Source organism: Mya arenaria, chromosome 12, assembly GCF_026914265.1.
Source record: "Mya arenaria isolate MELC-2E11 chromosome 12, ASM2691426v1".
Classification (NCBI taxonomy): domain Eukaryota; kingdom Metazoa; phylum Mollusca; class Bivalvia; order Myida; family Myidae; genus Mya; species Mya arenaria.
The window spans coordinates 22479426-22497720 of NC_069133.1; the positions used below are offsets into that span (position 1 = coordinate 22479426).

The following is an 18295-nucleotide window of genomic DNA, read 5'->3' on the forward strand; positions in this document are numbered from 1 at the left end:
ACACAATTATCAACTCACCTAAATATTGTTAACGTACTATGTACGAAGTAAGTACACGGTTTTGGATTCACCAAACAATATAATCTCTTGAAACAATTGTATTATTTTCGTTTCCAGCCATGTTGAAATCGGTAGCGTTGCTGTTGGTTGGCGTTCTCGCCGTAAACGCGGCTTACTACGGCCGTCAACGTAGAATCAGCAAAAAATCGATCGGAAAATACGGAGGCGGATTCGGGGGCGGATATGGTACGTTTCTCAAAAGTGATTTTGTCTGTATTTAATGTTCGTAGCCATTTTATAAAATTATTGTTTGAGTGCTTTGAAATTTATAATTAATTTAATCAAATTTATCAAGTATAAAAAAGTTCCGATTTTTCTCTACAAAAAATGAAAAGCGTTTTTCACTTGTACGTTTGAAAAATATAATCATACTTTCTAAATTCGTTCATAAAGGTGGTTACGGGGGAGGATTTAGCTCTGGCATCGGAGGCTTTTCTTCCGGTGGATACGGTGGCAAGGGTGGCTTTGGCGGCGGCTATGGCGGTATGAGCGGAGGATATGGCAGCGGAGGCTATGGCGGTATCAGCGGAGGCTATGGTGGTATCAGCGGTGGATACGGCAGCGGAGGCTATGGTGGTATCAGCGGAGGATACGGCAGCGGAGGCTATGGCGGTATCAGCGGAGGTTATGGCAGTATCGGTGGAGGATATGGCAAAAGCCTAGGCATTGGAAAGAGCTACGGTGGCAGGTAGGTTTGCCATTAAGGACTAAACATTTTGCAATTAGGCCGTGGTTTTATATTACATCAAACCTTTTAATACGATAGTAGTTTTATGTTCGAATATGGATTGGTTTCTAAATTACTTATTTTATCAAAACCAACCTTCTGGTGACAACTAAATTTATCTTAATCTATTTAGCTTGTAATTGAATTCAGATTTAAAATATATATAAATAAAGGCTGATTTCATCATTAGTGTCCGACTTCATCGCAGTTACCGTTATCAAAAAATACATATAACAGTTTCCTTTAAAGCAAATTCATGAATGGTTATCGGCTAACGCACCTAGCTTATACAACACTTTGTGGTATCTTATTTTTTTTGTGCAAAAAGAATACCAGGAAAGATTCGTGTATTTGTAATACCACCCCCACCCCCCACCCCCACCCCCAAAAAATCAAAAAATCTCAAGACTTCAATGTATTTATTCAACTTATTTAATTTTACAGCATCGGTGGTTCCTTCGGTAAGAGTTACGGATCTGGTTTCGGAGGTTACTCCTCAGGCGGCTACGGAGGTTCATCATCAGGCGGCTATGGAGGTTACTCCTCAGGTGGTTACGGAGGAGGATATGGCTCTGGTATCGGAGGCTTTTCTTCAGGCGGATACGGTGGCAAGGGCGGCATTGGCGGTGGATATGGCGGCCAGAGCTACGGAGGCGGCTACGGTGGTAGAATCATTGGAGGCGGTGGTTATGGAGGTTACTCCTCAGGTGGTTACGGAGGAGGATATGGCTCTGGAATCGGAGGCTTCTCTTCCGGCGGATACGGTGGCAAGGGTGGCTTTGGCGGTGGATATGGCGGCCAGAGCTACGGTGGCGGCTACGGTGGTAGCATCATTGGAGGCGGTATTGGTGGTGGTTACGGACGCAGCATTAAGTCCATTGGATATTAAGTCATGGTAAGTCATGAATAAATTTATGATTAGCAATGTTTCTGGGGGTTTTTAAAAAGTGAATACTCTAAATAGCATCGAAACAGGTCTTATATTTTGCAATTAAGCTTATTATAGAAAAGTCTAAAATAATACTCACCTTAATTCTTTATGAAACACTTTTATTTCATTTTACTTCTATATATATAAATCATTACATATAAATTCTTGCGTATCACTGAGATTTCTTCTTTTTATATTTCAGAATGCCTCATGAACAAGCTCTGTCCCAAATATTGAATTTATTATTGTTGTTGCTGAAAAATAAAATGAAACAGAACATTGTCTTTATATTTATATGTATGTCAAACTCAAAACAAAATCTTGCATGTTTTCTCCATCCTGTCTAGAAATGGCTTTTCATTTTTTCTGACTTTCGATAAAAATATCTAGTTAAATGGCAATTAAATGCCATGTCATGGAAATACATTGCTTTGAAAGGAAGCGTACACAGGACCAAATGGACATGTTTCAGAAGCGAAAACAATATTTTTCATAAACATACTGCCATCATACTTTTGCACGGATGATTGTTTCTTTCTTTGCCTTGTTTTAAACAAATTCATTACTGAAACAGTTAATTAGAAATGAGAAAATAGCAAATTGTAATCCTATAATATCCAGATTCAAATTCATGACATACACATGATCCGAAACTGTTTTCAGAAGAACGCATATGGAAACAAGAAAATTGGATGTGTGCTTATTCCCGAAAAAATGATAATTAAAATCATATTATGAGCACGTCTCACAAAAGGAACTCAAAATCTTAAGCGAAAACAGTATGTTTTGTAAAAAAGGGAATAAGATAATAAGAACCGTAGTGCATCGGAGTGATATTTAAAAGCGTAAATGATAACTTACCGTGATGGTACGCTCTCTTGGCCTCTGTGTTCTTCTGTAAATAGAATCGGTTATATACAAACATAATAAAACGTTTATTGTTAAAAAGTCGAAATATTCTATTCATATGCACTGCAGACACATGCTTGCAAAATCATCCTTTGACCTTCAATAAATGTTTTTCGTTTGAAATAATTAAAACAAAAATGATGGGTATTTATAGTTACGGACATTACGCTGGAAAAGAAAACAAAAACATAGAACTGCAACGTCTCTAAATTCAAAGGCGTTGTCCACTAAACAAACAGTAATAAAACTTAATTGGTTAAACTGTGTTTGGAAAAGACAAGTAGCTTAGACGTTGTGAATGTATAATAGCATTTGTATAATGTATAATATCATTACTCATTAGTTTAATTGAAGAGTGAAGTCCGAAGGACCCTACGCATACTTTAACCAGCCAAACCCCGTTCATACCCCGTTCATATCCCCGAAAATGACATGACACGCAATTCATTACTTATACTTACAACAATAGTTCATTATTTCTTTCCAGAATTGTTCATTAAAATTTAGTTGCATTAAAGAAAACCTTTCAGTAATTCTTAAACGTAAGACTGAAACGCTAATAACAACAATAACAACAATACATTTAACAAATCATAGATTCAAACTTTTTAACATGTTTTTTTTTTTTTTAAAAATCGTGGCCTGCTGACACAATACAAACACTACTACGCTTTTTATATAAATATTCGATGATTCGCGATCCGAACATATCCGAAGATGTTGCGTTCATCGGAAAATATTTGCAATGGACGAAAGGCCGTTCATGAAAAGGATGTAAGTTGGGGTGTGGATATTGTAGTTCTGAATATACCTGGTCATTTAGTAATGGTTAAAGATTGTTAGTATGTACTTACAAAAATAAATGGTTTGAAGCGACGCAGAAACCATATCATTTATTATTTATTAAGTTGTTTTTTTTTACTTTTAGTGGTCGACATTTTATAGTATGAACTTACAAAACTGGTTTGATCCGACGCATGAACAATACCATTTATTTTGTGAAAGTATTTTTTTCTACCTTTCAGTGGTCGACATTTTATTTTGTAAACTACATACTGGTTATATCCATCGCTGCACCTGATTTACATCAGTAACGAATGGCTGCTGATTTACTGATAAATGTATTGGAAAACTTAAGAAACACTGCTTTTAAAATGTTGACCACTAATATATGTAGATAGTCGTTTATTAATGTTGTAACACAACGGTATGTTCACAGCAATACTTATATAAAAAACTACAGAAAAAAGCTCAGTATAAAAAATAAATAAACATAAACCCTGTTTAATGGCACTGGGTAAACACCAAAGACATAGAACAATAAAGCAAGATAATTTCAAACTGATAAAACCTACAAGTGGAAATAAATTCGGAATAAGCAATGGTAGGGTGGAGTTTTCCTCAGTGAGTGTAAACCAGATTAAGAGTACGTGTTTGGGTCCATGGCAGATTGTGGCAACTAACTTTATTTCAAACAGACGTGCGAAATACATATTACATTTTAATGTTTCATTGAGAACAAATACAGATAATCAGGGGTTTTATAATATACTAATCCTATTAACTTTTCAGAGTTTATGGAACATCAATCTACCAGTGTCAATTAATCTACTTCTAATCGTATAAAATTATTAGTTTTCATTTTTGAAATAACTTAATATTTCAGTGACAACTTATATGATGTCTCAACATATTCATATTCTGTTTTATAGACCTTAAATTAATATGAAGTATGCATACCTGTCAGTAGCATGTATTTCTATTGTACTTTCCTATATCATGAATTGGATCTAGATATTAAAGGATTGCTTATATCTTCTAGGTAATCATATACTTGTTAAATAAAAGACAAAGAAAGTCACAACCATCCATTCTTTGCACTTCTTCAAATCTGAAGAGTTCGGCTATTTTGTCTGTATGGCTTTCTGTGACAAAAAATGATATGTCGTAACAACTTACTGTTCACTTAAGCACATACAGTTAATGGTTGTACTGAATTGTTAAATTATTTAAACCAATATATAACACTTGAAAGTTAGTGTTTATAAATTAAACAGTAACAAAGATTGTTTTAGAAAACGGTTATCAACTAAGGACAATATGCTTATATTAAATAATTTGATACAGTACTTGAATAATAGAAACAAAAAAATATTTTGTGCATTTATAAACTTGAAACAAGCATTTGACACAGTCTTGAGATTTGAGCTGCTGTAACAGCATCTTATAAATACAAATATAAATGTAAAATGTCTAAAACTTGTTAAGAAAATGTAAAACAATAGAAAACAATATGTATCAAACACTTCAGAATACTCAAACGTTTTGTCAAGTAAAATTGGTGTCCGCCATGGGGAAATCTTTCTAAGCCCTATTTTCAATATTTTAAACGATTCACACTTATTCTTTGCCCGACATGTAATAAATGACGATGTTAATATTCATGTTTCTGCTCATTATTACAATATGCACAACCTTCTAAAATTGTTTATTTTGTTGTATGCTAATGATACAATTATCATGCCAGAAAATGGGTTCCAAAGTGCTCTTAACACATACTTCGTTTTGATATATGGAAATTAACAGTCAACACTTCAAGTCAAATATTTGTTGTATTTGGTTTAAGGCCGACAAAATTTATATAATTTCATTTTCACAAATAACATACTAGTGGTAATAAATGAATACAAATACCATGGGATATATTTTTGTCGAATCGGTTCATTTGCTTGATGCAAAAAGCATAAAGCTTCGCAGGCCACTCTAGCTATGTATAGTCTGAAATCACAATCGCCTATCACAACCAACTGACCAAATCATAGAACATTTTAAAGTATTTAACAAAAATATGTGATCTTGAAAAACTTTTCAGTAAAATGTCAAACAAACAATTATTTACATTTAGTAAATTGAGAACAAAAAATCACATGATGCCTATTGAAATTGGCAATTTGCATATTATACCATGATATGAAAAAGTATGTAATCATTGCAAAAATAAGTTTCTAAAACCATACTTCTAGGGACACTCCAATACACATACGTTAGAAAAATGAATGAATTCTAGCAACAAGAAACGGAGACAAATTTGTATAGATTTGTAACAACTAGTTTTTAGGTAGTTGGATGGTTGTAAATCATAACTTGCAGCTAAATTGATCATTACGGACAATTTGTATGTTTGTACTATTCTATTTAATTATATTGTACTTGTTAGCATATACTAAATGTATAGCTTATTTGTATTATGATTTTCTCAAAGACATGTGTATATGTGTAAGAGTATACGTGATATGATACATTTGAATGCTTATTTATGAATCAGAAAATATATAGTGCTTAATTTCACAAGTGGCTATTTGTTAGAAATTTAATTAACATACATTCATAAATGTATATATATATAATATATACTAGTAAATTAGATTCCTAGTCAAACTCAGGACTCTCCGATACCCATGTTGGGTATCAAATTCTTAATTTTAACATGTTTCTGTCGCCATGCCACTTATGTATATTGTATATTCCTCATTTGCCATATATTATGGTTTGAGTGAAAAAACGCTGACTTTTTTAAACATTTTTTTGTTGACTTAATGAATTATCATGTTTAACGCATTTGACTTTAATAATAAATAAAAAAAAACGTATTATTCGGGTACAGGTAAAAAAATAATAGTAGTGATATTTATTGCGCTTTTTTAATTAGTTTTTTTTGTGGCCTCGTAGCTATACATTAATCTTTTCTTAATAAAAGTAATTTTGCTATCTGTACATGAATCATATGCTTTTTTTAATCATTCAGTCAAATTAGTGATTCATGTGGGCAGAATTTGCCAAGTTTGCCAATTCATTTATTTCACTAAATGGTAGACTTTATCAATTAAGTCACATGCAAACCACAAACATGCGGTATATGCAATCAAAGACTAAAACTAATGTGTTTTCATTGATAAATTATTTCGCAGGCATAAAATGTTGAACAGAACAAGACAAAACAGAACAAAGGTTTATTAGGATTTATACAGAAGAAAATCGTCTGAGCATATGAAATTATCTAATATATGCCAAGCGTATGCACATCGTTTGCAAGTGCGCATTCATTTTGTATTATATCAACAATAAATAGAACTGAACAGAACATAGAGTTGTTGTTTAAGTTAAATTTATACATATATGTATGCTTGTAATATAATAATGCTGCAGTATGGGACTCGGTAACCAGGATGAAAATTATTAAGAGAACCCTATCACACAATTGCAGAGCCTAATCACATCACATTTATTAACTGAGGTTGGAGGTAGTTTATAATGATAAAGTTGTAAAATACATGTATCTGCCTAAACACTATATAATAACATGGATCTATACACTAAATCGAACTCATCTTCAGTATCAATTTGGTCACATAGAGAAATAATAATAATAATAATAATAATAATAATAATAATAATAATAATAATAATAATAACAATAATATTTATATAACTGATGACAAAAGAATAAGTATATTAACTTTAATTATGCGTCGTTCAGCAGTTTTGTTTTGTTTTTCTTTCTCATTTAAGACATCAAGTTTTTCATCGGCTTTCACCTTGTCTGTGTGATGTTTGTTTTGATCCCCTCCTAAATAAAACTTCTGTCCAAAGACACTAAATCAACGTCAACGGTAACGCTCAATACACGGTGGTACGTTATATGCGTAGACGACAGAATGACATGTATAGACTGGTTAATAAATTTATTGTGTAATTAACAATTGAATACCCTTGTGATTTGGGAGTATAAATACAATGGAGACAGACGTTGAATCACCATTGGTCACCGACATCCCATTCGAAAGGTAAGTGTCTCGTTTATGTTTTTGTTTGTTTCATTGAATTCAAATATATATGATCGTAAACATGTAAAGTAGATTACTAAAATATAAATCTTCTTCTTTAGAGTTTCACATTCATTGCAACACGTATGAAAGTCTGTTCGATTTGAATATTTGCTTATTGGTTACTAATTTCAATGTTTCAGTTTTTAATAACTTGTAAAACCGGACTCATGATACTGCACACTGAAGCTCGAAGCATTCATGGCTATTACAACTAACAGAAGCTATCATATCGTTTAAAGTGAAAATAGTAAAGCTTCCAACATTGTTCATGTTTCACAAATATCATATCAACTCACTACTTTTTACGTATTGTATACGAAGTAATTACAGTTTTGAATTAATCATACAAAGTAATCCCTTTGAACAATTGTATTTTTTTCGTTTCCAGCCATGTTGAAATCGGTAGCTTTGTTGTTGCTGGGCGCTCTCGCCGTAAACGCGGCTTACTACGGCCGTCGCGTCAGCAAAAAAGGATCGATCGGAAAATACGGAGGCGGATTCGGTGGCGGATATGGTACGTTAATTAAAAAAAATGTTCGTTGTTAAATTTAAGGAGCGCCAAATTTTTGTTCTATTGCTATGAAATTTATCATTGTGACTATAAAAGATAGTTCCGATATTTCCCTGACAATAAATATTTTAAACGTTTTTAACTTGTACATTAACAAAAAAATCATTATTCCATATTATACAGGCGGTTACGGAGGATATAGCTCTGGAATCGGAGGCTTCTCTTCCGGTGGATACGGTGGCAAGGGTGGCTTTGGTGGTGGCTATGGCGGTATGAGCGGAGGATATGGCGGTATCAGCGGAGGCTATGGCGGTATCAGCGCAGGATACGGCAGCGGAGGCTATGGTGGTATCAGCGGAGGCTATGGTGGTATCAGCAGCGGAGGTTATGGTGGTATCAGGAGAGGCTATGGTGGAATCAGCAGCGGAGGATATGGTGGAATCAGCAGCGGGGGATATGACGGTATCAGTGGAGGATATGGCGGTATCAGCGGAGGGTATAGCAGTATTAGCGGAGGATACGGCAGTATCGGATCAGGATATGGCAGTAGCAGCGGCTATGGAAAGAGTTACGGTGGCAGCATCGGAGGTCACAGGTAGTTTAATTATTAAATACGAAGCATTTTGCAATTTTGGAGTGGTTTTCGATTACTCCAAACTTTTTAATACGATTTGATTTTATATTGGAATATGGATTGGTTTTTAAATAACTAATTTAACCAAAACCAACATTCTGACGACAACATAATTTATCTTTATTTATTTTGCCTGTACTTGAATTCAGATTCAAAATAAATGCAAATAAAAGCTGATTTCGATGAATTGTGTTCGGCTTCATCGAAGTTATCGTAATCAAAGAATACGTGACAGTTTCTTTTAAAGCGAGTGTTTTACATGTAATCGGCTAATGCACATTCTGGTAACTTTAGCTATGTGCAAAAATAATATGTGTATTAATACATCTTACCTAATTTTACAGCATCGGTGGTTCCTTCGGCAAGAGTTACGGATCTGGTTTCGGAGGTTACTCCTCAGGCGGTTACGGAGGTTACTCCTCAGGTGGTTACGGAGGAGGATACGGCTCTGGCATCGGTGGCTTCTCTTCCGGCGGATACGGTGGCAAGGGTGGTTTTGGCGGCGGATATGGCGGCCAGAGCTACGGAGGCGGCTACGGTGGTAGCATCATTGGAGGCGGTATTGGCAGTGGTTTTGGTGGTTACGGACGCAGCATTAAGTCCATTGGATATTAAGTCCTGGTAGGTCATGAATTATTTCGTGATTAGCAATATTACTAGATATAATATTTAAAATAATTATAGAAGAGTTTAAGATGATACTCACACTTAATGAAAGACAGTCTTTTTATTTTACTTCTATAATTATATAAATCATTTAATGTAAGTTCTTACTAATCGGATATCTTCTTTTTTCATTCCAGAATGCCTCATGAACGTGCTCTGTCCCAAATGTTTACATTATTATTGTTGTGCAATCTTACTGAAAAAATAAAATGAAACACAAAAAGGATGTTGTTCTTATCTGTTTCAAATTTCCAACCAAATCTTCCATGTTGTATCCATTCTGTTTCGAAATGACTTTTGCATTTTTTTCGCTCTTTATCCAAAGAAGTATAAACAAGACCCAATATGATTTGATCTAGAATTGAAATCATTTCTGTGTGCAAAACATACTGGCATCATACTGTTGCATACTATTAAGGGGTGTTTATTTAAATCAAATGTCAATTACAAACGTGATATTGTAATCCTGCAATATCCAGATACAAATTAATGATATGCACCTGATCCGAAACTGTTTTCAGAAGAACGCATTTGGTAACAAGTAAGTTTGATGTGTGTTTTAATTGAAAGCCGGAGATAAGTTTATTGTCGAAATATCGATTATTAAAAAAAATATATTGGGCGCGTCTCAAAAAGAAACGCAAAAATCAGAAGCGAAAACAGTATGTTTTGTAAAAAAAAGTGAGTGATAAAAGAAACGTGATATATAGAAACCTCAATGATATGTGCAATTGTATAACTAATCAAGATGGTACGTTCTCTGGGCCTCTGTGTTCTTCTATATATAGAATCGGATCATCTACGGATCATCTTTCAAATATAGACTCTAAATTTAGACATACATCACCAGTGATCATTTTGACATATGAACTCACTGATTTTCCTTCTACGAGAACATTTAAACGACATGTGTTACGAACTCATTATATGTTAACTGCCCATTTCTGTACTATTAAGATCAATAAACGTAACGTTTACTATTTAAAAGTTGAAAAAGTTGAAATATTCTTTGGATATATGCAGTGCAGCTGACCCTTGCTTCCAAGATGTTTTTCGTTGTAAATATAAAACCTGAAATGGGGTATTTGGTTACGGACATGACGTTGGAAAAGAAAACAATAACAAAGACTTGTAAAGTCTATATTCAAAGGCGTTACCCTTTAAACAAGCAGTAATACAATTTAATTGGTTAAGCTGTGTTTGGAAAAGATAAGTAGCTTAGAAGAACTATATATTGTGAATGTATAATATCATTTGTATAATGTAATTATGAATACAGCTGTTTATTAGGTTATGGTAAAATATTGTAAGTATGTCCATTTTTTGAAATTTCTTCCTAACAACCATTTATATGTTAAGTGGTCTACATCGTATTGTGTAAACTACATACTAAATGGGCAAGCCACTGTTCACATATATTGCTGCACCCGATTTAAATCAGTAACGGATAACTGCTGATTTACTAAAATTAATGTTTTGGAAAACTGGAGAAATATTGTTTTAAATATGTTGACCGCTAATGTTTGTAGATGTTCGTTTATTTAAGTTGTTAGACAATGGTATGTTCACCGCAAGATAATTTGTAAATGATAAAAGCTATAAGTGGACGTGAGTTCGGATTAAGCAATTGATGAGTGGAGTTGGCTTTTTCACTGAGAATATAAACAATTAAGACTACGTGTTTGGGTACATGGCAGATTGTGGCATTTTATTTTATTTCAAAAAGACATGTGAAATATGTTTCATATTTTTAATGTTTTATTGAGAAAAAAAATAAGATAACCAGTTTGTAATAAACCAGTACTGGTATATTTTCAGAGTTTACGCGTCAATTAATTTACTTCTTATTGTATGCATTTTTTTAACAAAAATGATTTTTTTTATATATATATAACCTTATATTTCAGTGAAACATTATACTGTAAATATTTGCTGTATTATAAACGTCCTTACATCAATATCAGCTATGCATTACTGTTTAAAGTAGCGTGTATTTCGAGTGTTCTTTCCTTTATCATGGACGTATATCTAGATATTGGAGGATTGCTACTACATGTATCTTGTCTGAAATCATAAACTTGTTAAATGAAAGACAAAGAAAGTAACAGCCAGTGTAATCTCTTTTCGGGTTTTAACATATGTTTCTATAGGCCTTAACAAAAAAATATGAATGTATAAGCTGAACTATTGTTTGTTTGAAATGTAAAAATAGAAATTTCGTGACCTGAAACTGTGTTTTTAATCAAATATAACATTTTGGACCCATTTTAGCATTTTTTGTTATCGAGTTTTTGCGAGTCTTGGCATCAATTTCTTGACGACGTCTTATGCACTTAACATGGGTACTATTTGGCAAATTTTGTTATGTCTAACCACCTTTTATGTTTGCCGTGGAGATATTATGCAGTTTTTGTTCGCTGCAGAATAAGAATAAGTGTCCGTTAATATAAGTGCTATTAAGAAAAGAACTACAGCAGTTAAAACATCTTTTAGTTCAAATATGATTTTGAAAATACATCATTTTTAATTTTTTTAAATTTACTTAAGATGCTTCTGTTATACAGGCCCTGCTGCACTTCCAACACTACGCTCTATACAGTACAGCTCGATTATTCATAATATTGTATAATTGCTTATTTAGAATATACAATCATGTGAATATTATTTGTTATATGATAAATGCTCAAATTTGATAATAAAAACCATTTAACTTATACAATTACTTTTAATTTCTTTTCTCTTATATGCTTCTGTTTTTATTATCATACCCCCTATAAACTAAAAAAGAACATAATTTCCCTTATTCATGCAAAGCTTGTGTCACACTTAACCCATAACTTAAAACATTAAGTTTATAATTGTTAGTATTACAACATCTGGGACTTTATGTCCCAAAGGGTGGCAGTTATCTGATCGTCTGTCCGACCATCTGTCCCTTCCCTAGGTTTCCGACCAATACCTAAAACACGCTTAGGCCCAGGATTCTTAAACTTTGTAGGCAGGTTTGTCATGACCAGCAGACATAACCTTTTGATTTTGAGGTCAGTTGGTCAAATAAAAATGAAGTGGCGACCTTTAGATTCCTTTCAGCTAAAAATCGGTTTCCGATCAATAGATAAAGAACACTAAGGCACAGGGACCTTAAGCTTTTCAGGTAGGTTGGTCATGGTCATGCTGTGAATTCTATTTATTTAAGGTCAGTTGGTCAGAAATAAAGGTCATGCTGACTTTTAGGTAAAAATCGGTTTACATTCAATATGTGAAGAACGCGTTGGCCTAGGGACCTCAAACTTTGTAGGTAGGTTGATCATGACCAGCAAATAAACCTTATTGCTTTTGAGGTAAGTAGGGCAAAGGTCAAGCTCGTTGTGACCGTAAGCTGATATAATGCACCGTTTTCTATACATTATTGAAAAAAGGTTTAGGTTAAGGCAAAGAGACATCGAGCATGGTAGAGGGTCACTCAAACATGACCAGCCCCAACCAGCAACTATGTTGACGTCAGTTGATTAAAGATCAAGGTCATGGTGACCTTGAACTGAAAAATCCTATTTCGACAAATTTACTGAAGAATACTTGTATCAAGGTACCTTATTATATTGATGAACTGCATCTGCTCCCTCTTAGTAATGTTTAAAAAAAACATTCGCGGCGTCTTTGGTGTTTGCCATTTCAATTGTTCTTGTGTTTCATCTTAATAATGTACATCTTTGTCACCATACTGTTTCCAATACATTTATTTCATTATATCAACGGTAAGTCAATATTGATTTTAATCAAGTGAAGCGGTATGTAAACAGTTACTAACCCAGCTTTTGGGTAGTTTACATATTATAATGTAGACTACTTTAAAAGATGTTTGTATTTACTTACACAAAATAAATGTTTATGCGATTGCGTCTTTGTTTCTATATACGTTGTAGTTTGTGTTGTAGTTTTCTTCGGCAACATAATGTCCATAACAAAATACACGTCTTTTTTCGTTTTCAATATTTTGAACCTCAAACGTGTAAATATCTTAATGGTCAAAGAATTTTGTAAGTACGTGTTTTCTGCATTGGATTTACATGTGTTTTTTTTGTAAAGGGGACATAAGTGCAATCATCTGTCATGTTCGCTTGTCATGAGAAGTGAATGTGCTATGTGGGTGTGTATACATATATGACAATCAAAAGTGCTTCAATTATGAAAGAATGGTTGAGGTATTGTTATGTACGCAATGGCTTTAACTCTGGCTTTGATTATTGGCAAGTTATGCCCCATGACTGTCGAGAAAAACAGGATGGCCTTAGCAAATGGTTGTAGTTTGTCATTTATCCTTCGTTTTATAATTATCATAAACTATGACATTAGCGGCGTTTTTGTTAGTAATACACTAGTTTTGGTTTTATATTTGTTTCATGAACTGTGTATTTGTTGTGACAGTCCAAATATTTGTTTTTAAAGTTTTAAATAAAATGAATACCAGTTTTATCGTTTGTTTTACGAAAACGGAAACTATCGAAACCCCCTCCAGATGCGGTTTCGTCGGTTCGTTCCATCCGAAAACTAGCTCACTTTGAAAAAAAAACAAACATGGCGGACAGTGATCCAACACATGAGTTAAACACCATTTAGTTAAAGCAAGCAAACGACCATCTGCGGTATCATTGTTTTGAAGAAACTTAGAAATATTGGCTACATGCAGAAGCTCCATCATGTTGTTGAAGCTGTACATAAAACCATGCACTTGTTACTTCAAGCAAAACTTTGAAACAGGTTCCGAATAGCCGAAACCCTTGAAACTAAAATTGAAACTAGTTTGGTAGCAACAAAAACGCCCTTAAGGCACATTTGTGAGAAATCTGTGGTTTTAGTTTTCTGTGTCTATACTCGATTGTTAAGACAGCTTTCAGCAGCACTGGTGGGTTTTGAGAGGCGAAGAGAACGTACCACCTTTTTAAATCACTCTGTTGCAAAATACGGTATTCCTTGTGAGCACACTAAGTTCTGTATTCGTTTTTTTGCAAAACATACTGTTTTCGCCTATGATCTTATGGTGTTTGCATGTTTGTATGCTTGTTTTCCTTTTTTGAGACGCGCTTTATAATATTTTTTTAAACTTACCTATTAACAACTGTGCTTTTCAGTTTCGGATCATGTGCATATCATGAATTTGTATATAGGTATTGAAGGATTACAATTTACTATTATCTTGTCTGTAATAGTAATAGCCGTCCGTTAACAGCATGTAACAGTGTGATGAAAACATGACAGTATATATAGAAAATCTATACTGTTTTACCTTCTAGACAATGTCATATTTGGTCTTGTTTATATTACCTTAATGAGAAAATATCTTGCATATGTCATTAACTGACATTTAAATGGATGTTTTAATCGAAAGGAAAAGCACTGAATAGTCAGAGGAAATATTCAAAAGTCATTTCTTGACAGAATGGATAAAACATGTAAGATTTTGTTGAACGTTTGACATACATGTTATATAAAGGCAAAGTTCTTTTTGTGTTTCATTTTATTTTCAGCAACAACAATAATAATTTCAATAACTGGGACAAATCACGTTCATGAGGCATTCTGGAATATCAAAGAAGAAGTCTTAGTGGTGATCAAGAATTTACATAGAATTATTTATGTATAGAAGTAAAATGGAATGAAAGTAGTTTATAAAGTGTTCATGTTAATATAATTTTATACTTTTTCTGTAATTACTTTTAATTGTAAAATAAGACCCGTTGTGATGTTATTTACGGTATTCACTGTATACATAGAGAAATTGTTAATCATGACTTACCATGACTTAATATCCAATGGACTTTATGCTGCGCCCATAGCCACCGCCAATACCGCCTCCAATACCGCCTCCAATGATGCTACCACCATAGCCGCCTCCGTAGCTCTGACCGCCATATCCGCCGCCAAAGCCACCCTTGCCACCGAATCCGCCGGAGGAGAAGCCTCCGATGCCAGAGCCATATCTTCCTCCGTAACCACCTGAGGAGTAACCTCCATAGCCTCCTGAGGATGAACCTCCGTAACCGCCTGAGGAGTAACCTCCGATACCGGATCCGTAACCGCCTGAGGAGTAACCTCCGAAACCGGATCCGTAACCACCTGATGAGTAACCTCCGATTCCTGATCCGTAACCGCCTGAGGAGTAACCTCCGATACCGGATCCGTAACTCTTGCCGAAGGAACCGCCGATGCTGTTTAATTAGATAAGTTGTATAACTACACTTAAGTCTTGATGTTTTTGATTTTTTTACATATTTATTTATTTATTTATTTTCGGGTGATGGTTTTGTTTACTCATACACTCATTTTGCACATCCTTCAGATACCACAAAGTGTTATTAAGATACGTTTGCCGAAAACATGTAACGAATTCGCTTTACCAGAAACTGTTAGGTATTGTTTGATAACGTTTACTGCGAAAAAGCCGAACACTAGTTATAATTTTATCCTGCATAAACATTTATGTTGAATCTGAATTCGATTACAGGCCAAATAAAAGAAGATAAATTATGCTGTCCTCAGATGCTGGTCTTGGTTAAATAACTTATTTGAAAAATAACAATCCATATTCGAATAGAAAGACACAATCTTATTAGAAAGTTTGAAATAATCTCAAACCTCTGCCGAATTGCTAAATTCTTCGTAAATAATGACAAACCTACCTGTGACCTCCGATGCTGCCACCGTAACTCTTTCCATAGCTGCGGCTGCCGCCATATCCTCCACCGATACTGCCATATCCTCCGCTGATACCACCATAGCCTCCACCAAAGCCACCCTTGCCGCCGTATCCGCCGGAAGAGAAGCCTCCGCTGCCGTATCCACTGCTGATACCACCATAGCCTCCGCTGATACCGCCATAGCCTCCGCTGATACCACCATATCCTCCACTGATACCTCCATATCCTCCGCTCATACCGCTATAACCTCCACCAAAGCCACCCTTGCCACCGTATCCGCCGGAAGAAAAGCCTCCGATTCCAGAGCTAAATCCCCCTCCATAACTACCTGTATAAAGGAATATGATTATATGTGAGGAACATTTTTGTTCAAATGTTGTTTGTGCAAAATGTTTCTCAAATGTATTTTTAGGGAAATATCGGAACTTTATTTTATAGTATCAATGATAAATTTCATATCACTGAAAACACAATTTTGCAAAAACGGTCACGAACATTAAAAAAAACCCACAGAACAGAATCACTTTTCAGAAACGTACCATATCCGCCCCCGAAACCGCCTCCGAATTTTCCGATCGATCCTTTTTTGCTGATGCGACGGCCGTAGTAAGCCGCGTTTACGGCGAGAACGCCCAGCAACAACAAAGCTACCGATTTCAACATGGCTGGAAACGAAAAAAATACAATTGTTTAAAGAGAATACATTGTATGGTGAATCTAAAACCGTGTAATGACTTCGTACAAAATATTTTATAATATTGAGTTGAGTTGATATTTGTGTAACAGGGACATTGTTTGAAGCTTAACTATTTTCGCTTATAACAAATTGTAATTTGTTAAAGTCATGAATGTTTCGATCTTAAGTTTGCAAAACAGTGAGTCCAGAAACAATTAAGTCAGTAACCATGGCACAAATATTCACATGGAACAGACTTTCATACTTTTTGCAATGAATGTGAAACTCTTAATAAGAAGATATATATTTTAGTAATCTACGTTACATGTTTTCTTTCATATATATATATATATTTGTATTTAATGAAACAAACAAAGACACAAACGAGACACTTACTTTTGGTTTGGGATGTCGGTGACCAATGGTGATTCAACGTCTGTGTCCATTGTATTTATACTCCCAAAACACAAGGGCATTCAATTGCTAATAACAAAATGAATTAATTAACCCATCCATACATGTCATTCTGTCGTCTACGCATATAATGTATGTATAGAGACGGCAAAATGACACGTACCCTCGTGTATTGAGCGTTACTGTTGACGTTGGTTACATAAGTTTGGACACCTAGGAATAAAAATATTTATAGTTAGCCGCGGCGATCTTGTTTAATTTATTAACTGCTCTTACATGAGTTTCATTTAGGAAGGGATCAAAACAAACTTCACACAGACACGGTGTAAACCGGTGAAACCTTGATGTTTTAATTAAGAAAGAAAACAGAAAACTGCTGAACGACGTAGTTTCAGTCTTTGTTTGCATATACCGCTGTCTTGCTTGTGATTTTATTCATAAATTCTACTGTTTAGTGAAATAAATGAATTGGCAAACCTGACAAATACTGCCTACTCATTGTACAAAATATAAAGTTGACCACATGTATCACTTGAAATATCACTAATTAGATTTAAATGATAAAAACAAAAAAAGCAAATGATTTATGTATAGATAAAAATGACCTTTATTTAAAAAAGTTTAATTTATAACAACGTGGCCACAAATGCCCTAGTTAAAAAAAGCTAATATGTTTTATTTGTACCTAGATCATATGTCTTTTTTTATTTATCATTAAAGTCAAATAAGTTTAACATGAATATACATTGAATTAAATATAAATGAATAATAAAATGTATCAACCTATATTGTGCGCCTTTAAGGTAGTCAAAGTCAACATCAGTGTTTATTCTTACATACCATTGTGTACGGCAATTGAGGTATATACAATATACATACATGGCATGGCGACAGAAACATGTTTAAATTCAGAATGTGATGCGCAACATCAGAGAACATCGGAGAGACATGAATATATAAATATATATATTTAACCAGGGAATGTGTGGCCTCGTAGCTATAAATATTTTTTTAATAATTTAAAAGGTCATTGTTTATACGTACATAAATCATATGCTTTATGTTTATATAAATATGTTAATTTAATTCCTAACAAATAGCCACTTGTGAAATTAAGCACTATATGTTTTTCTTATTCATGAATAAGCATTCATTTGTACCATTTCACGTTTCCTCATACACATAT

At 34.1% G+C, this 18295-nt stretch overlaps 2 protein-coding genes across 2 annotated transcripts; one reads left to right on the forward strand and one right to left on the reverse strand.

The window, feature by feature from the left end:
* Positions 1-119: 119 nt before the first annotated feature.
* LOC128210550 (uncharacterized) lies at positions 120-9273 on the forward strand. The gene is made up of 6 exons (XM_052914898.1): positions 120-246; positions 454-748; positions 1232-1629; positions 7902-8027; positions 8208-8619; positions 9003-9273. The coding sequence occupies exons 1-6, from the start codon at positions 120-122 to the stop codon at positions 9271-9273; spliced, it is 1629 nt and encodes a 542-aa protein (XP_052770858.1).
* A 5851-nt stretch (positions 9274-15124) lies between these two features.
* LOC128210551 (uncharacterized) lies at positions 15125-17220 on the reverse strand. Its single transcript, XM_052914900.1, has 4 exons — positions 17214-17220; positions 16559-16684; positions 16002-16347; positions 15125-15530 (listed from the first exon to the last, which is right to left on the reverse strand). The coding sequence occupies exons 1-4, from the start codon at positions 17218-17220 to the stop codon at positions 15125-15127; spliced, it is 885 nt and encodes a 294-aa protein (XP_052770860.1).
* Between the last annotated feature and the right edge of the window lie 1075 nt (positions 17221-18295).

Coding starts and splice junctions, on each gene's coding strand:
- LOC128210550 (XM_052914898.1), top strand. CDS start 120: ATGTTGAAATCGGTAGCGTTGCTGTTGGTTGGCGTTCTCGCCGTAAAC. Junction 1,630..7,901: donor TGGTAGCATCATTGGAGGCG/GTATTGGTGGTG, acceptor TTTCGTTTCCAG/CCATGTTGAAATCGGTAGCT. Junction 8,028..8,207: donor CGGATTCGGTGGCGGATATG/GTACGTTAATTA, acceptor CATATTATACAG/GCGGTTACGGAGGATATAGC.
- LOC128210551 (XM_052914900.1), bottom strand. Junction 16,348..16,558: donor CGGTTTCGGGGGCGGATATG/GTACGTTTCTGA, acceptor TCCTTTATACAG/GTAGTTATGGAGGGGGATTT. Junction 15,531..16,001: donor GGCAGCATCGGAGGTCACAG/GTAGGTTTGTCA, acceptor CTAATTAAACAG/CATCGGCGGTTCCTTCGGCA.